The sequence below is a fragment of the Calypte anna genome, chromosome 6 (assembly GCF_003957555.1).
Source record: "Calypte anna isolate BGI_N300 chromosome 6, bCalAnn1_v1.p, whole genome shotgun sequence".
In the NCBI taxonomy this organism is placed as follows: Eukaryota; Metazoa; Chordata; class Aves; order Apodiformes; family Trochilidae; genus Calypte; species Calypte anna.
Window position 1 is genome coordinate 19,997,269 of NC_044252.1, and position 21,562 is coordinate 20,018,830.

Genomic DNA, 21,562 nt, shown 5'->3' on the forward strand with positions numbered 1-21,562 from the left:
TCCTGTAGTAACATTATACTGTCCTTGTTACTAAAAATGCAATGACTTCTGGAAACATGTAACTTGAGGTTCTGTCATGGAACACCTGCCTGTAGGAATGAAAGTATCTAATGAATAAGTTCAAATTAATAAATAATGCATTTTCATTTTGCATGTAATTTTAAAAGGCTTTCTCTGATTTGTATGTGACAGGTTAACTATTGATAGTTTTGTCCATGTGACTCCTGCTCTGGGCATCACTCTGCTCACCTGAATGCTTTATTAGAAATACCATTTTTTAGAAACTGGTTAATATTTTTTGTACTTTAATGCTAAAAACTGCCTTACTATGAGTTATAGCAGAGCCTTTTATCTATGTGATAGATGAACTTTACGTTCTTGCTGGAGCTTTGAGTAGTACCTACATTTCTGTTCTTAATTCTTAGCCTTTCCAGGACCTTGGGTGCTGTTATTCCAGCAGGCAGCTTATCGGGGGGGTCTCAGCTATCTGGAGAAGTCATTGCTGAGTGTTGTGATGCATTCTCAACACTCATTTGCCTCACTCCACCAGTTAAGAATGTAGCCTCTGAAGTGCTCTTTGCACCTATGACCTGGAGACTGAAAATTCAGTTATGACCTCACAGAAAGGATTTGGAAGGTTTTCTTGATGTTTTGTTTATTAGTTTTTATCAGAAGGAGTGAAGGAACAGTATGCTCAAGAAAAAATATATCTGTTCTTAAAATGGTCTTAATTTTAAGAGAAATAAACTCAACCGAACAATGAAATACAATTTTCAGGACAAGTCGTTGATAGCCTAGGATAAATAACTGATTTCTCGCTTTAAATTTAGGAGTAAATAAGTACTGTAAATATATTCTGTTGTTCCAGTTTCTGCTTTATTCTTCAGTAATTTTCTGTCCCCAAAAGGATTGGAGGATTTGATCCTAATGGAGTAAAACAATGTGCTTGCTACAGGTGCTGTTCATGGTTATGCAGGTTAATAGGACTTTATTTTAGATTTCATTAAATCTTGTCATCATTTTGATGGGTTTTTCTAAGTAACATTTTCCTCTGTTTAGGAGATTATAGAAGATGGAGAGAGTTCTAGAGCTAGAGATGTGTTAAATGATGAACGATACAAATCATTTAAGGTAAATATTTTGAGGTATGTTGCTATTTTAAACTGCATAGTTTCCTCTCTTCAGTGGAGTTCAGAGATAACCTTCTATTTTATTACAAAGAAACATCCACTATCATGAAGAAAGAAAGAAAGGTCTCGTATAAAAAGAAAGGGAGAGAAACTGTGATAGTGTAAGGAGTAATGGTGAAATCAGTTACCTTCCTAGTTATTGAGATGTATACAGAGTTGCTCTGAAGTTTGAACTAAACAGTTTGAACTAACGGGCCCTTTTTCCTGAAAAGTAAGGTAATTCATACTCTTTGCAGTAAATTTAGCCCACTATTTGGTTTATTTTTTGTCCAGCTGGTTATCATCATAATACTACACAATCTCATTCTGGCATTAAGAAAATGCAAGGTGAAGAAGATGACTCAGGTCTGTTTTAATTCTTCTGTGTGAAACAGAAGGAAGAGGACTGGAGATACATGTTAGGTAGATTGTAGGTTCAGTGCATTGTAACACTTCTTCATAGTTACAAGGAATCTAAAACACATAAAGACTGCAGTTCTAATTTCTTAAATATTCAGAAAATTCTCTAACAGAAAAAATATCTATTGGAATAATATCTTTTCTATCTGCATTTTTAATCTCTAAAAATATCTTATTTGCGTCTTCAGAAAAACTGAAATTAGACAGGAAAATGAATGGGTCTGGTTAATGGTCTACTAAATTTTACTTCAGCTTTCAAAAGTCTCTTCCATTCTCTCAGATCAATAGTAGAAGTATGAAAAGGTCTTCAGTGATGGCTGCTGCTGCCTGCTTGAAGAGGTGTAGATTCACATGTATAGCAGGATTCTGGAACCAGACTTGGCTAGGTATAAAGGTGAAGGATCAGCCATTAAATTTTATGTTTCAAGGTTTAAGAAAATTTCCTTGGAGATTAGAATAAAACCTTTTTTATTATTATTTTTATTTTTTATTAGAATAAAACCTTTCAGAGGACAGATTACCCCCAACATGTTTTATTCCTTGTTTCTCATGTCAAATTACAACAAACCTACCTGGCTCTCTTGTTAGTTGAGCAGTCTCATCATTTTGGCTAAATTGGCTGTATCCAGTTTTTCCCAACAACTTTTTATGGGTTTCTAAGGAAGTTATGAAGAATCCCATAATATTAGTGAATTTATAAATTTTACTACTTAGCATGGTTCCAGTAACTGCTGCAAATCACTCATCAGGACTTAAAACATAAGTGCTGGTCCCAGTACCCCAGTTATCGAACAACTGAAATACATTACAAAGTCTGTTTTACATGTAGATTACAAGAACACTGCAGTTTGCCTCTATGGAAGTGGATGCTGCAGAGGACAAGTTCATATAATCCACTTTCACCAACTGAGAAAGAGCATTCACAACTGAACAAATGAGATAAACACTACTCTCACTGCACTGCTTCATAGTTACAAGGAATCTAAAACACATAAAAGCTGCAGTTCTAATTTCTTAAATATTCAGAAAATTCTCTGACAGAAAAAATATCTACTGGAATAATATCTTTTCTATCTGCATTTTTAATCTCTAAAAATGTCTCTAAATTGTCTCTAAATTGACAGCTATAAATATACTGAATAATAATGGTGGGTTTGAAAAAAAATGTGGTTTTTTTTCCCTAATAATTTGAACAGTGGTATAGAAATCATTTTCTTTAGTTCTCTAGCCCAATATTAATTAAGTCTCTTGGAATTATTCTAAACCCAGTAATAGACGCTTTTGAAAATCTTTTAACACTAGCAAAAACATTAAAAGATAACAGTCTGAGTATTTTAAAAAATCACATTCTTTCATAAACACCCATGGTACAGACAAAGAGTAGGTAATTTCATCTATTATATTAAAAATGTAGGGTAATTCAGTGTTATCCAAGACCTTCATTCTTCTCTTTATCTAATTCTTTCTAATTTATTAATCTCATTATACAACTCAAAATAAAGCTAGCATGGTGGGAATTCAGAGGCTGTAGATGTAATAACAGTTATTCAGCAACATATATTCATGTATTGCGTAGCTGCTCATTGAATTCTTTAAAAGTACAAAGAAGCTATTGAGTGCTTCAGTATTGACAAACTGAACATAAAGAACGTGCTTTTGGGCAGGCATAAAAGTTTCCTCTCTTGCTTTCATATCCCTGTTTATCTGAGATATTGATCCACTGACTAATGCTTACAACTGTGACATTCTTGCTTTACATTCTTTCATGGAATAAGATAGAGTACAAAATTACTTCAGAATAAATGGAATATGTTCATACTAAAACTTAAGAGACTGGTAGCTTTGGGTTGTTTTTTGTTTGTTTGGATATTTTTGTGGTTTTTTTGTTGTTTTGTTGTTGCTTTGTTTTATTTTGTTGTTGTTGTTGTTGTTGTTGTTGTTTTTGGTTGGCTGGTTTTTATTTTGTTTGTTTGTTTGTTGTTTTTCTTTTTTCCCAGTGGGAAAAACATTGAAATTTTCACTTGCAAAATCACAGGATTGTCACAGTTGGAAAAGACCTTTAAGATCACCAAGTCCAATCATCAACCCAGAAAAAAAACATGCCCACTACAGCGTGTCCTGAAGTGCCACATCTAGATGTTTTTTAATACCTTCAGGGATGGTGACTGCACTGCTGCCCTGGGCAGCCCATTCCAGCACCTGACTATTCTTTCAGTAAAGAAATTCTTCCTAAAATCTAACCTAAAACCTCCCCTGGTGCAACTTCTGGCCATTTCCTCAAGGAAGCATAGAAATTTAGCTTGGGTCATGTGGGGACTGAAGAATTGCAAGGCTGTTCCTAATATGCAAGCAAACGAAGGTTACCTTTCATGCTTGAGATTGAATATCATTTTGGAAAACAGTATTTGGCATGACCTCCAATCATAATTGTTTGAGAATGGAGTATAAGCAAATATTAGTTGTCCTTATGTAGTTACCATCTGTTTCCATGCACCACTGAGACCCATTGCCCTCGGTGCAGAATTTCATCTGGTTCCAGCTCTTGGGAGTGCTGCAACACCAACATCATGTGTATGACTGAGTGCTGGCAGTGTATGTAATACAAAATCATGACAGTCAAATTAGGAAGATTGTCTTGGGACATCTCTTATTCTATGCAATCTGTGTAAGGGAATCCGGTTACTTAACATTATTGTTTTTATTTCTAATAAGAAATGAACTGAAGATAAAGAAATCTATCGTTATTTAAAGCTAAGTTGAAATTGTCCAGTTAGGTAAATCACATAGAGATACAGGGGCTACTACTGTATTTTTTAGAATTCCCTTTAATGACAACCGTCCTTGTATAAAATCAATTGTCTGTTCAATGTAGCTATGCAAAGAGAGGAAGCTGACTCTATGTTTGTGTTGTAGTATCATTTATCTTCAACATAGGATAAAATATACACAGTATTTTTCCTGTGAAACCTTACTGTTACCTAGCTATGTTTAATTTACGGCTCCTTCACAACACTAAAATGTGTTTTTTTCTATTGACTTTAGCAATTTACTTCAGTGTTTGGAGTAGGAGTGAAGACATCCGAGAAATGGTACAGAATGGGTTTACGAACTCTGGAAGAGGTAAAAGCACTCAAGACCCTGAAGCTGTCAAAAATGCAGAAAGCAGGTAAGGAGAAATTGTTATGAAAATTTGTAATTTAGTGCTCAAAGAACCCGCTAACAGAATCAGAGAAGGAGGAAAAGTTCATTTATACATCCATTTTCTTGTTGAACATTGAATTTTTTGTGAACATTGAATTATTATCTTTAAGTAATATTTTTGGCTAACAGAGCTAATGTAAAATTGTGTTATTCAAAACACACAAATATGCATATTTATTTTATTTACTAACACAGATAGCAAATAAAATCTCATGCACAGAAAACAATTAATGGGTCATTATTACACAGTTCATGAAAAAATTACATTAGGAAAGCCAAGAGCTATTTTCCAGGGGAGATATCTCTCCTTTAAGGAAGCTCTATTTTTGTGATAAATCAAGGCTTTTAATAAAGTACTTGTAAAATAACTTTCACATCTTAATTTTAAAGTGTTAAATATGGTCAAATGAATAATGTTGCTCCTCCCTAGATTACTGGTTGTGTGTGTGCCATTTGCCTAAATAAAGGAACTAATTTAAACAAAGGGATCAGTTACATTAAGAAAAGGAGATTATATAGCATGACATTAAACGAAACTAAACATATTTTTGCATTAAACCCATGAGCTTAGCATCACCTTGGAACTCCTTGCTTGACCACGCTCAAGCTCCTTTGTCCTTTTTTCTTTGATATATCATAGAAAGTGAAGCAGGCTGCACGACCGGGCTCCTTTGAGACAAGCTCTGTGATCAGACACTAAGATAGCTGAGGTATTTGACATACCTCTGAGCCCTGTACTTGGGTAGAACATCACCATTTCTGGAAAGAACCTTCATAGTATTATGTGCAGAAATGCTACTGATGGGAGCTGGTGGGGAAGTCAGAAAAATTTATAAATATTCAGGGTCTTGGCAAGTGGAGCAATTATCCTGACTGCTATGTTGTTTCACATAGCAAATGCTGTTTCAATTTCTAAAAAAATCATGACAACAAAAGTATGCATAAACTATGCAGAAAAATATGATGGAATTAAGAGGCTGTCTCTTGCCTGCAGTCCCTAAAACCACAGGTAAGAGGATGACTCCAGGAATGGTGGTATGGAAGAAAAAACATCCTGAAGAGGCTAAATCAAAATGTATGTTTTTCCACAACATGTCCTGAACTAAATTTTCATTTCAGGTTCAAGATCAAGCATTTCTTAATTGATGTTAGAAAGGATTCTCTTGCCTGTGGTACAGTTTGTGTGTCTCAACTGCTTGGTGAGAGGTGTATAGCTCTCATGGGGCATATACGACACTGAGTAATTCACAGAGTGATCAGCACTTTTTTGTTTTTGATTTCCAGGGTTTCTCTACTATGAGGACCTTGTTAGCTGTGTATCTAAGGCAGAAGCGGATGCAGTAAGCTTGATTGTCAAGAAAGCAGTGTGTACCTTTCGGCCAGATGCTCTAGTTACAATAACGGGTGGTTTCAGGAGGTGAGTGAAAACAAATGTGATCACTGGGCTGTTTTATTCAGGTAAACAAAAAGGATGTTTTTGTATTAGAAAAATCAAAGAAGCTTAGTGGGAAAGTGTGCATTAATTTTTAATGGTTATTTTGTTTGATGTTGGATTTTTTTCATTTTTTTTAATCAAATGGGAGAGCAATCTTATGACATTCCCAGCTTCCTGAGTAGTATCACTAGAGATGGTTGGTTTGTCAGAAAAACGTCTACCTAAGAGTATCTTGCTGAAAAAATTATGTTTAGATCACATACCATACCTGAGAATATTTTTCTCTTCATGGCTCTGGTTTTCCAAAACTGAAACTATCTCCAAGGCCATGCTTGGAAAAAGATACAACTTTAAGGCAATCTTGGTGTGTTTTTTTTTTTTTTTTAAGAGAGCTTCTTCACATGAGATTGGAATGTGCTAAGGCAGAGTTTTTAGTGCTAGAAGTATACTTTGCAATAAACACTGACCTAGATGGATATGGAGGACTGACTAAACTGCATATACACTAACTTCTGTAGACATAGGCTGATCTCAGAAGCTCTTTCCTGAGTGATTTTTGTTCCAAAAGCTTTTGGTCTCGCTCTGTAAAACCAAACCTGAAACTTGCTCAGCACATACACAGTTCATTCTCTCAGTGCTTGCTTGAGAGCTTTACACTGAAGTATTGAGGCAGGGAACAGCCTTCCGGAGTGTTGGATTCCTTGCTCTGTATTCGGTGCCCCATTATGTCACTATTTGTAGTACATGGCATGTTCATAAACAAAAAAAATCTCGAGTAAGCTCCTTAAGTGTCTTGTGCTTAATTTGTTAATTTGTGAAACTTTGAGTATCTGTTTAATATGAAAATAGTTTTCAAAAACACTTTAAAGTATTCTCTTTGAATTCAAAATAAACAGTTCTATCACCCATGCAACTAAGACTAGTATAAAGGCAAGAGACAGACAAATGTTAATAATTAATGTAATAAATAATGTATCACTTGTGCAGCTCATTATTGTGAGGCTGGATGGGCCTGTATGGACTCCTGTGATAAAGACCTTATACAACTTGTAATTGGTGTATACATGCACAGTGACTGTGATCAATGTATCTTACCACCTTTGTGAGACCTCATGATGTTTATAATTATCTCTTGTACAGCCCATACTTATTGTAAGAATGTCTGCAGCCACCAGCTACATAATTTCTGTAGAAGTATGTTCAATGAGAAATTTTAGGCTCAAACACGAATCCTGGTCAGAGGTGTAAGAACAAATTAAAACTTTATAATCAAAACTTCATCATTCCATGACTCCTTATTAAAGACACGTGTGTTGGCAATCTGGTCACACTGATGCAAATGAGTCAGGGACTTTGTGATGTTAGTAACTTGGATATTACTGATCAGCACATGTCTATGTGGGTCAGAGAGCTGCAGGAACAAAACTGCTATTAAACTCAAAGTTCTGGGTTTCTTCTGATATGATGCATTTGTGAACTTTGTTGACAGCATAATTTTTGCAAAAATCGAATCTCATGCATCAAATTTAAACCCAATTTTTTACGTAATTTTTCAGGGGGATACAATAGCTGTTCTCTTTTTTTGTTAAGAATAAATTTTTATATCTTTAAATGGGCATGCCAAACTGGAAGACAAATTATTCAAGTATCTAATTATGCCTTCAGTGAGTAATCCTAAATATTAAATATGCTCCTTTAAATATCCATATAATATATTTTAAAAAAAGGTTTAAAATTCGAGTCCTAAATAGTATTTTACCAGACCATGGAAAACAAATGCTGCAGTGTTGGATTTGTAGAACATGTGATTAAATGGGTTGAAGTACCTTCTTTAGGCATCTATATTTTAATTACTGAACTGCAAAAGAGTCAAATACATCTTGGTCTTTTTTCCTGTCTCATATATTCATCAGCATGAAGTATGTATTAAGATACTGACATTAGCTCACAGTTTTCAGTTAACAAATTATTATATGTTTCTTTCATTATTAAGTAATATTTTAATAAAAGAAGTTGGCAAATTTTATTAACTTTTATAGTCAAATGACTTGATTATCTCATACTAAACCTTGCATATTACTAACGTAAGAGGAAAAAACAGTTCATTATTAATTCCCCGGGACCCAAACTTATCTTGTTCTTTATTTTTTTTGTATAACTTGAAAAAAAATAAGAAGTTTATTGAGTTCCTCCAGATTAAACTTGAGAGTTTAAAGTCAGGAGCCTCATAAACCTTACCATGCATGAGAAATGGATGAATTACGAGGAGCAGAACTTCCATTATCAGTCTGCACTGATGATGATTCAGTACATCAGAGGTGAACTACAGGAATGTCAGCTTTTTTTTTCTCAACTTATCAAACAAATGCATGGCAGGATATATTTGCTGAATTACTAAACCTTTTTCATTAGATTCCTTGAATTTTGAAAATTGCAATCACAAGTGCAAGAAGAGACTTGGCTGACAGCTGTATGTTAGCAACAGGAAAATAGAGATTAGGATGGATGCAGGACAATGAAAATGATGGAGTCTTGAATATAATAGGATATTTTGAGCACAGGGTTGGCTGATAATCTGGAGATGGTGTTGACACTGTTAACTGGTTGTGTCAAGGAAGCAGAATTAAGCCAGTAGTTACCCATTTGCAGACTATGTAGTACTGGTTGTGTATTTCTAATTCAGAATATTGGGGAGATTCAGGGAAAAAAGTACGCCATGGACAGGAAGTGAAAATCGAATTACTATTTTGACTCTGTGGGGTTTAACCAAAATACCAGACCCATAGTTGTTAAAGTAAGGAATGAAAATTGGAAAAGCTGACACAATCTTACTGAGAACATACCAAGACCTGTTTTTCTGATCTTTTGTGTACAGCTTATTTCCTCTTTTGCTCTAACATCCTCTTGTTTCAACTTATGCCCCAGACTCTCTCTTTTACCTTTTCTCTAGGGTCATATTACTGAAGGAGACTCCAGTGTCTGCTACTTGTTTAATGCTATTTCTCTCTGATTCTTTCATCTTTCTGACTGCCTTTGACAAACTCTAGATCATAAAACATCTTTAATCACAAGTGCTTTCCTTGGATCTTTGGTCGAAAGTGGCAAAATAGTGTATTTGGCTGAAGGCAGCCCTCTTTTTAGCTATCTGAATCCAGAAAGGAATCTAAAGATCCAAAAGTATCTGAAACAACGGGTTGCAGTGGCAGCCCTTAAGTATGTGCCTAATCTGAAATTATTCTGGAGAAATGAATAAATTAATGAAATCTGGATGAGTCTTCTCTTTGGTAGTCCCCTACAGAAAGAATTAACTATATGCCTGTAAAAGATATTTCTTGAGTTTCAGTTGGTGTTATTTCATGTGAGAGGTCAGGAGAAATTCTTTTACTGACGTTTATTAGGGCCATTTTGAAATAGAAATTACAACACTGAAATGCATGGAAATACAGAAGTAGAACAATTATGCTTATGAAATAAATCACACCCACATGGTGTGGAATGCCTTTCATTGTTGATCTCAGGAGGCCTATCAGCTATACTGTAGAGAAGAAGTATTGAAGATTCTGACAATGCAATGTAAAGCATACCATGGACAATGCTATCAGAAAGACTGAACTTACTGTGCAGTCTATTTGAATCAGGAATTGGCATAGCATATTTTCAGTGCTCACCCTCTCTTATTTTGAATCGCTGAGACTTAAGAGTGTTCTCAAAGTTAGTGAGACAAATTCTGAGGGGGGAATCAGCAACTCATATTACAGATTACAAAAGCCATTGAAAGTGAAATTTTCCTTCCAGCTCTAAGTTATAGAGAGGTCCTGAAATAGGGAGAAAATAAACTTAATTTTAACACATGATGCCCTGGATGAGTATGCACTGTGTCTCAAGTATCTCCAAGGCAGGACCATAGTTTAGGCTAACATTTGTTATCAGTTTTAAATGCTAGTTAAACTGAGGACTTAATAAATATTTTTTTTCTTGGTTACTAAAAATGTAGTATTATTCTGTGCAGAGAATTAAAGTTTTGTCAGTACTAACAACATTCTCTTGCTATATTAATGAATATTACAGAAAATTCAATTCCTATTATAAATGTTTTAATACTATTTAGTAGTAATATTAACATTGTTGCAGGATTTTTAGTGATGACAAGCACTGTCTTATAGAACTGTGTTTTAACATAGGCCTAATTGTAGATCACTGTCTCCTTGCTTGAATTTTATATTTTATTTAGAAGTCAGAATTTGAGGCTTTGTAACATTTGAAGATAAAATTGTTCATAGAAAAGCAATGAAGACAGCAAAGAACAGGGTCAAGTGTATTTGCCAGGCAGCACTACCACGCTCTTGTACAATACAAAAGTTTCTTTGCAATGTACAGTGACATATTCTACAAGGCAAAGGAATGCATAAAGGAATGGCAGAGCACAGGACTCTGAATTTCCTATTTTGTATCAAGAAAATAATTTAAATATTTTCTTCCTTTCAGTCTCAGAAATAAAATAAAAGGATCAGAGAAAAACTTTCAGAGAGTATTTTACAGGATCACATGCTAATGAATAACTAATGTTATTATGACACATTCATTTTGGAAATAAGACTTCTGTAATGCATCTGAAATCACAGTTATCTGACTATATAGAAACATGCTCACAAATGGGAGAATATGAGGTAGAGTGTATAAAAAGTATTATAAATCTCAGTATCTTGGTATCTACTCAAGATTTTGTGGTTTATATAACTAAGATAGTCATGTGGCCTTTGAGTGAATTCCTTGATAAACTCTTATAAAAACCTCTGTTTGACTTTTTCGTAGAGGGTACTCCCAATGAAAGTATTCCTCAGCAGTCTGTAGAAGTTCTACAGTTCAGCTAGAACAACTGGTGTGACTCCAAATCTATGTTCAGAGAAAGAAATGTTTTTTAAATCCTAATACCAATTTTCTTCCTATCTTTGTTAAGATCAAGGATTAAAACAGTACCAGACTTCAAGCTAAACAAAATTAAGCAAATTCAAATTAAGCAAAAGTTGCTTTCATTAAGTTTTTAAACAAACTCTATGCAGAGGTTCCTTATTCTCCTCACACCTTGTTATTACAGTGTTTCTTTGCATATATGCTATTCTTAGATACAGTTATCAAACTATAATAAGGGAAGATACAGGCTGCACCCAGCTGCTCAAGTCCATATACTGTAATTTCCATTCACTTTCTTCTGCTGCTGTTATAGAACCAAAAATTTTATCTTCTGTTATTTTGTTTTGACAGGGACAAATCTGCTGCAAAGCAGCTGTGAGCAAGCTGCTCACTGAATACTTGAGCTGATATGGTAGTTTTCACACACTAATTTAACTAGGTCCTTGAAGAATCTGGCAACTCACATTGAAGAGACTGTGGATATCATTCACGGGCACAGCTTCGCATCTGGTAAACTGTAGTCTACTTTGCATAAGGTTTTCAAACCAGAGATGTTCTCATCTGATCTAGTTGGTTTTAGAGGTCAGTAAACCAACTTCACATTACCAAACCCTTTAAGCGTAGAAGTGTTTGATCTTGAGGTTTTGGGATGCACTGAATAAAAACATTCTATGGCAGGAGTCACAGGTGCTACAATGAGGAAAGAAGAGAGGTAATCACTAGTTTTTGCTTCTAATTTTCTGTAACTCATTAAAAAATAAGTGGCAAAAGGATAAAATGTTTTTATTTGAATTAATAGCTAGGCAAGTCCATTTAGGAAATAATCTATTAGAATAATATTTAGACATTTCTTTTTTTCATTAGACCTTTATTATTTTTCTTCTCATTTCATCCATTATTAGCCATGCTGAATCATGGCTGAATCATGGAGTAAAAGCTGATGAATAAGGTATTTGGGACCCATGGGCAAGAAATATTTTTTAAGGATTCATGGGACTGCTGAACTCAGCACAGTGTATAATTTCAAAATCTTTCAAAAACTCTCCTTCATCCAAGATCACATTATTTTAAGAATATGACAATGAAGCCTTCTGTATTAGCATTTTGTTTAACTTAACTAGAAAAAAATCATACTGAAACTAGAGGTAATCTATTTCCTTGTCAGGCAATCAATTTTAAACTTTACTTATGTACTGGTATATGATCAGATTTGTCACCATTTTAATTCCAGACAAAGTTTCCTTATGAAACTGGCACAGTTTTTAAAAACCACTGAACTGGTGACTGCCTTGTGCTATTTACAGTATCTGTTGTTATACAAAGTCTAAGGAATACTGGCATTTTCAAATTACAAAGGCATTACTTGATGGAGGTAAAGTAACATTGCCAAAGGTCCACTAACAGCAGTAAGATAAGGCATTGTCTTAAAAAAAAATATTTCTTTAGAATTCATACAAAAGTAGTGTTTTGTTAATTTGATATTCAGATATGATAATCAATGTTAAAATGAAAACCAAAGCTTGCAATTAACAGAAAAATGCAAGAATTTATATTAAAGATGCAGATACTTCTTGCACAATAACAAGATTAAAGTTGACAAATCTCTAACTTGTTTTGACCACTAATTTTAAATAGAATGCTTTTTACTATGAAAGCTATTCTAAAATAGTATATAAAAGTTTCCATTTTAGGCTGATAACTACACAGATCAACTTAACCATTACCAGAGGCAGAAATGTTCTTTTACAGAGGGTCCTGTTGATAGATGTGGTAAGATGGAAAACTTTAAAAGCAGCAACAATGACATAGAAGTGAGACAGAGTAAGAGAGAAACCTGCTGTGACCAGATAACTTATGTATGCAGATATGTGTATGATACACAGTAATGATACACACCACAGAATCATCAGAGTTGGAAGGGACCTCTAGTGATGGCCTAGTCCAACCCCTGCTGAGGCAGGACTGCCTAGAACACATTACACAGGACTACATCCAGATGGGTTTTGAATTTCTCCAGATAAGGGAATTCCAGAACCTCTATGAGCATCCTGTTCCACTCCTTTGTCACTCTCACAGTAAAGAAGTTTTTTCTAATGTTTAAACTGAACTTCCTGTGGTTCAGTTTGTGCCCGTTGTCCCTTATCCTATTGTTGGGCACTACCGAGAGGAGTCTCATTCCATCCTCCTTACAGCTGCTCTTCAGATATTTATACACATTGGTAAGGTCTCCTCTCAGCCTTCTCCTCTCCAGGCTAAGCAGACCCTGCTCTCTCAACCTTTCCTCATAAGAGACATACTCCAGTTCCCCAGTCATCTTTGTTGCCCTTTGCTGCACTCTCTCCAGCCATTCCCTGTCTCTATGGAACTGGGGAGTCCAGAGCTGAACATGTTACTGCAGATGTGGTGTCACAAGGACAGAATAAAGTGAGGCTGGTCTCCCTCAAACTACTGGCCACAGTCATCCTAATGCATTTCAGCATCCTATTTGCTCTCTTGGCCACAAGGACAAAATACTTACTCATGGTTAACTTATTGCCTACCAGTATATGACGTCTAATTATATAGGAAGACTTTCAATATATATGAAGAAAGAACAGAATGACAGCTCATCATGGTATTCAAGTAATTTTTCTATTTTTTTTTCCTGAGTTGCCCTTTAAGATCACTTTCAATAATTTTTTGGTACATAAGGGTCAGCCATTTGACAATTCTGGCTTTCTGAATTATATGGAAAATTTTTCAGCATGCTTGCCACTGCGTCAAACCAAAATGTCAATGGCTTCACCAAGTCAAATTAAATTTTAATGACCATGGTTTAGGTTTTTTTTCTAGCCTGTTCACATCCTTCAAGTAGCATTAAATGTGATTCAGTTGTCTTCTAATATCACAGCTGACCTGAACAGCCTTTTCAATTAGCTTTTTAGATTAAGCAGATCTGATACATTTTAAGCAAATAAAGATCTCTCTTTAATGGTTAAGTATTGATATTCAAAGCTCATTTAATCCATTTATTAAGATGCAATGTCAAAGGAACAACAGTTTTTATGCTGTGTTCGTTAATAATGTCCAGACATGAAAAAAGTAAATATGGCAACATCTTTGGTATGTGAATTAACTTTAAGAACTCAAAAAGGTCGACTAAAGATTTTAAGAAAGATGCATGACTGAGAAGAAAGAAAATTATTTTCTAGTAAGTTATACAATGAAAACATTTTAGAAAATGGTAAGAAAAAGAAAAACAGTGAGCTAAAAATGTAGAAGTTCTTCATAAATTGATTCTGGTATCTTACAAATAATCTTATCTCTAAAAAGTATTTGCAAATTTTCCAAGTTTTTTTAATCTGTTCATTCTGTATTAATGTAATCTGGTTTTGTTCAATAATTTCATGGATTATTTTAGTGTTTACAACATAATAAGTGTAAGTCTACTACTTACACACAAAAAAAATAGAATTTTTTAGAAACCTACTATAATTTGTTCAAAAGCATCTTTGATGTTTCAATGATTCTGTTTGATATTTGTTAGCATTTCTGGATGACAGTTTTTCAAAACCTATATAACAGACTGCCTACTGTGATGGAACCTCCACTATGTATGGGGGCAAGCATGGGGAAAGAGGCTTCTGGGTTTCCTGCTTAGCATGGGAAGCAATCTGCCATGTATGTTGTGCAGAAGCGCTGAGCTGAAGATGATTCAGACACCATAGTATCATTTCCAGTTGCTTTGCATATCAAAGTGCAAGAGAATGGCATTGTCAGTAGCTAGAGAAGATTTCAATGTCTTCAGTTTTGCTGTTATGGTTGCTCATGTGAGTGTCAGCTTATAAACTTGTCCAGAAGTTGCTTGGTTTCTCGTGTAAACTAGTTCTGAAACAGATGCCAGGTTCTCGTGATGGCCGGCTCATTAAACTCACCTGGGTGGAAGGAAGTGGTGACAGCTGTCAGTGGGAATAACAGTACTTCCAGCTCTAAGCTCCATGAAAAATTAAAAAATGTTTAAACAGCTTTTGCACTATTTACACAATTTTCTAGACAGGGTTGCCAAAGTGCATGTTTTGAAAATTAATAGAATAGGATTATAATACAACTATTTATAGTCCAAATTGATTAATGAAATATAGCTAATAGCCTGTATCCTACTGGGCACTCACATTTAAAAAGATTTAAAATAAAAATTGTGATTTTTTTTTTTATATATGAGTTTTACTTAAGATTATCCATTCAGCATTTTAGAATGATTACCATATGCAGAACTGGTTAAAGTTAGTATAATGAAAAAGTAACATGTAAATGACTAAGTTCTGGTATGGCCCATATTGAAAATAATTCTGTGGTACTTTTTGGAAGGGCAAATACTCTGTCATTCCTTGAACACAACTGTCCCAGATACATTATGCTTCCAATATACAAATATTGGAAGTAATTTTTCAGAGTGTAAAAAGCATATATTAAATAAAATCCCTAAAGATCTTTTGCAAAGCACACAGGTATTGGTGATGTTAGAGTTTGAATAGAACAGCATTTCATTAAAAAAAAAAAAAATCACATCAAGTCCAATGGCCTCAAGTATTACTATAAAGACAATCTAGTGCAGGTTGCATGGTACAAATCATGTATTTAAATTGATTTATTGGTATTATTTTATAAACTGGAAAATCTGCTTCCTACACTAAGGGTGAATTATTGCTCTATGAATATGTTGCCAGCTGGGGAGAAGATTAATATGATATGTCATGGGGGAATAAAAGCTGTTCTGATTAAAAGGAAGCTGTACAAATAATTGGTACCTAACATTAACATGTACAGAGATGTATTCACAGGCTGAGTGAGCTTCATTTTTAAAATATGTAGAGGCAATGATAAGTAGTTCTTTACAAGAAATTATTGTGTAAGATCAGTGATAATACCCTTAGAACTTCTCTGTAGCAGAGTCAAGTTACATGTGCTGCAGTTAACTTGAAGTGCATAAAGTAGCACTCCAATAGTTTGCAGATTCATTCTTTTTCATACTCCTGATATTAGATAGAGGAATAAGAAAGAGGCAATATGAATATCAGCAAGTTTTGGTTGTATCACATGCTTCATTGTGTGTAAGAAAGCCTAAATTCAATTTTATTAATTTTCTTTTCAGTTTTATTTTAGTGGCTTTATACGAATGGTTGGTTGTTTTTTTCAATACCTTGGGGACAGGATAATTTTTGTATTACTGCTTGGGAAGAGATTTAATGGAAGTGGATGCTGACAATGTGAATATTGCAAGCCAAAACATATACATGGTGTTACAGAAAATCTCTGTGTCCAGAAATTAAGATAGTGAATGGATTAGATCATACATTTATGACCTAATTTAGTTGAAAGTTTAGTTGAAAAATATGTGTGGAAGTCTTTCTAAGTATTGTTTGTGTTCTGTGATAATTTTCAATTCTTCATTGAAGAGATGAAAAGAGTGCCATTCTATTACCTGACAGGAGCCATTAAAAAAGTAATTCTTATTTCTTTTGTGAATTGATTTCCTTAGTCAGAATTTCTCTTTCATTATGAGATTTAACTATGGATGTTTCATACTAAATTGTGTCATTTCACCTGAAGACAGAGGTATGTGCATCATGGAAGACACAGTCAGTGGCACAGAAACCTCCATGAAGTGTTACAATGCCATTTCCAGACCACTGAATTATTTTGATTCAGGTTTTGGCCAGGAAATTGAAATGACAACTTGAATTAAACCATTTCTTTCCCATTTATATTTAACTGTCAATACAACTCCTTCTTCTTTCTCTTATTTTCCTAACAACTCTGCTATATCCTAAATCAATGAGGATTGATTGATTGATTAGTCAATGAAACTAATAGATTGACTGATTAGGCAGAATAAACTATCAACTCTAATTGTAGCAAAATTGAACAGCAGCACATATTTTCCAGCCATCAATGATTTTTTTATGGTTGGTTGTTTTTTTTGCCTTCTACTTGGGTATTCCCAGGAGGCATCAGCTTCTTAAGTACCGGTCTGAAAAGTCACAATAATTAGGGTGTCTCTTATAAACATTTTGCATGAAGACAGCTAATATCATGCATGGATTTCTCAAATACTCAGCCAGTAAATTTAAACAGTCTATTTTTAATACACAGGGCAGAAAGTATGTTGAGGTAGGATATTTAAAATACACTACTTGAATAGTATTTGCTTTAAATGGATGAGCATCTAGGGTTTTTGGGCTGTTTCACAAATAAATAGCTACAGAGTAAAATATATTCATGATAGTACATAAAACTGGTAAGCAAAAGCCTTCTAAAAGTTCCAGAGCATTAGGTGTAAGGAGGAATATTAGGATAGTGGAATATATTTAGGGGAATGTGAAGCTGCAATATAAGAATAGGCTCAGATGCCAGACAGTTCAGAGCTTGCAGAAACAAATTCCTAGAAAGCTGGTGTGAAAACAGGATATTTATAGTAGAGTTTATCGATTGTTGATTTACTCTTCAGCAGAAGTCTAAATTTGTTACAGTCTAGTTAGTTGCTATAAAAATGGTTGACGGTGTAAGCAAAGAATTACATTCTCCAGGTAGAGAATACCAGAAAAAGCTGAAAGCATTACCTTCCTTGTATTATGCTTAGAGCAACCAGAGCGTATGTTTTGCACATCCCTGTGGGCAACAGTAGACAGATTATTTTAATCAAGTGTGACATGATCATGCTAGTGATGGGACATGATAATGAGGAGGTAACTGCTGGCTAAATATTTTTTTTTTTTACTGTATGAGTCAGACAGGACATTTTCTACACATCAGATAAAAAGGAAAAGACTAAAAAGCTTAAAAGTCAATCATGTAGGAAATGTTTTGATTATAATATAAAGCCAGAAATGTTTCTTTTAGTTGCTTTGGGAGAGCTGAATGGAAATATTACAATCAATCTTTTTGAAGAATGAAAAATCAGCATTAAATAGAGAGCAGCAAAACCTATTGAAATAGACACTGATAAACATCAGCTATGCCAGCTGTTCTATGAAACTTCTTGGGGCTAAATGGGAGGTCAACAAAAACAACAACATTTAAATGAATTATGGATTTTATGGATATTATGGATTATGTGTTTTAACATCCAACTTTATAAACTTGTGTTAGGTCATAAATTACTAACCTTACACTCTGCATGTTATATTAATAATCAAAGGCTGCAGAAAATTTGCCTTTTTATCTTGGTATTTCTCACACCTAGGCACAACTCTGGTGGGTAAACACAGCAACCATTCCTCATTATTTAATCTTGTTGCAGAGGTTACTCTGTCCAGTATTATATCCTCTTTGAACATTGTTGTTTATGAAATCTCTAAATGCTGATATTATGGTATCTATTTGCATTACTACCATAAATAGTAGTACATCCAGCCTTAGTAAATGTAAGTCATATCTCCAGCATTCAAATATGATAAATGAAATGTGGTACATTCTATGTCTTAACATTGATTTCAGCTTAATCATGACAAAACAGAAGGATGCTTTTGATAAGATTTTTGTTTAGAATTTGAACTGGCAAGAAATGGTAACCCAGGAAATGAATCTTCACATTTCACTGAAAGAAATAAAAATATATAACTAAATGCCTCAATAACTAAGGTCACACAATACTGCATGTTAAAAAAGTAAAGATTATATTCAGAATGAAGTCAGAACAAGAGTATACAGAAATATAACACATCTAATTCTTTGTGAGAGACTTTGAAAAATTTATGGCTTTATAATGTGTTTTATAATGCGTAAATCAGGAAAAAAGGGCATAGAGAGAGCACTAGAAAGTTATATTCTTAAACAGAGTATTTAATTGCCAAGGTTTGGGAATTAAGGAAGCTGGGTAACAGTAATCAGAGAAGTTTTCAGTTTAGGATTAAATCAACTGAACCAGCTTCATGAGCTCCTCAGACTGATGGAGGATCATGTCTTGAAGCAGAGCAAGGGAATTTAGTAAAGGAGGGTAAAGAGATTTCACTATGGAGAGATTTACTTAAGGTAGAAGGTAGGTTTAGTGACGGGTTTGTCTACACTTTGAAAGGCTTTTCTGGTATGCTTATACTTGTAGAATATCTTGGCAGCCTTTCCATGTGGAGATGCAGTATTCCTTTGCCTGTAGAGTTTAAATTATTTTCTCAAACAGAATAGCCTATATCAGCCCAAAGGGTACAATGGTTTCTGCTGGTGACCAGTGTGAATTCACACACCACAGCTATCCTGGCAAAACATCGATGTAGACCAAGTAGGCAAGTTCTAAATTTCAATTTCTGTTTGAAAACTCATTGCATCTCATAATTCTGGTATAAATTATGTTCATTTAAATAGTAAATATTATTTTATCGGTTAAAGTCTAGTTTTTTAAATATATCCTATAGGTTAATAGTAAAGTCTTCTTCCCTTAGAAGTAGTAGATTACACAAGCCAAATTTTCTTGAGCTCTCAAAAGAACACAGTTTCCTTTTCTCAAGCTTGTGCTTCTGTAAAATTCCTAAATAAGTGTAGGTACAGAAAACCCATATGTCAGTCCAGTCCTGGAAAGACTCAGAAGTTCAGTCTAAAAATTCATGTGAGTGAGCAATGTCATTAAAACTACACAGACCATACACATGCTTGAAGATTAAACAGTGTGTTATTTTTTCAGAAGTATTTGAGTAAAACTTCAGTGTCATGATAGAAAGGCTAGACTCAAACTCACATGCATTTAGCAACAGCTGTTCAGTTTGAAGTTAGAAGATATTAAATTAGAATTCCAATAGATATTCCAGTAGAATATCTATTCCATGGAATATATTAACACAGTATCTTGAAGTATTCACAACTAAAGTAGAATTATACACATTGCTGCAAAATACTAGGAAGTTCAGCATCATGAATCAGCTTCTCATGTTCCTGTAACCAACCCGGACACATGAACAATTAATTGCATTCCTCAGTCATTGCACACCTTGCTCAAATAGAAGTCTTAGTCCTATGTTAGATTTTGTGTGGTATTTTGAGGGTTGTTTTTCATAACCACCTTTTTTCTTTTTTTCTTTCCTTTTAAAAATTTTTTTGTTTGGTTGTTTTTTGTTGGTTTGTTTGTTTGTTTTGTTGTTGGTTTTTTTAGTTCAAGAAATTTTTATAGAAAATCTGTCACATTAATATAATTCCAATACCACTGAGCAGGAAGCAAACAGAAACCTTTATTTTTATTTTAGTTTGATTCTGCAGACTATCTCATCATTGCCAAGAAAGCGAACGCAGGCTGAACACAGTCTGAAAATGCACATTTTCTTCCTTGCATACACATTAATATTGTCTTTTAAATTGCTTAAAGTGAATGTTTTGAAATTTGGAAATGTCAAAGTAGACATGCATGAAAAAGAACATTTTGAAGGAAGTTTCTGTTACAAAGGACATAACAAAGGAATAATCTATTTGAGACTCCAAAGAGAATAAGATAAAGAGAAATAGAAGGAACTGGGACTGAACGCATGTTTCCATTCAACCACCAGAAAGCTTCAATAGAGCAAAAATTGATGCTATAAAATAATTTGTTAATTTTATTACAGAAAAATACCTTTTTCTTTTTTCTTTCAAAATATAATCTCTTTAATATTAGCCTATATCTATTAATGATAGTCTGATTAAGTAGAATAGAAGTATAATTCTGAACCAAGCAATTCTTTCTTGGATAGGAAAAAATTAGTAAGTGAAAACTGCCTCTGTTGCAGGATCTTTTTTCTTATTTAACTATCTCCTTTAATATTTAACCATCTCCTTTCATCATTGATTTATTGTTGGAGAGCAGGAGAGTTAATTTTCTCTACATTTTTTTTCTTTGTTGGAGTGGGTTTTGTGTTGGTTTTTTGTTTTTTGGGGGGGAGGCGAGAGTTGATTTTTCTTACTTCATCTGAGAATTCACAGAACAGCTGCCATTTCTGAGTCTGCTGATCTATTCCTTATATTCTTCATAAGTAGAGGAAGTTGAATTTCCTTGTCTCACTGTGCATAATTCTAAAGTCTCTGTTAAACCTTTGTTAAGTCTGATTTACTAGACCAAAAGAGAATAGGTATTTCAAGCTGTCTGAGATGCCTGCTCTTACAAATAACAAAAATATAAATAATAAAAATAAACTCCAGTAAATCTGATTCTTCAGTACTTGCTACATATTGGAATAATTTTTTTTTTCCTTGCAGATTTCAGAATAATTAAAATTTTGCAATTTCTGGTAACCAAAGATACTGTACCACTGTCATACAGTCTGCTTCTTAAGAATGAAAAAACTTGCTGCATGTTATAGAATACGCTGACAGTAGGTTTTACACATGAGAAACTAGATGGATATTTTAAGACTAAAGTGTCATCTGCATACTCTTACATTTCAGCTGAATATATGAGATTCCAGATCCACATCACTACTCATTGGAGTGT

General features: G+C 34.1%; 1 protein-coding gene across 1 annotated transcript in view; it reads left to right on the forward strand.

The window, feature by feature from the left end:
* DNTT (DNA nucleotidylexotransferase) overlaps positions 1-21,562 on the forward strand; it is a 71,576-nt gene that overhangs the window by 17,036 nt on the left and 32,978 nt on the right. Inside the window, exons 5-7 of the mRNA XM_008501994.2 lie at positions 1,060-1,131; positions 4,632-4,755; positions 6,075-6,207. Of these exons, the coding sequence (XP_008500216.2) occupies positions 1,060-1,131; positions 4,632-4,755; positions 6,075-6,207 (329 nt within the window). The remainder of the gene's footprint in view (positions 1-1,059; positions 1,132-4,631; positions 4,756-6,074; positions 6,208-21,562) is intronic.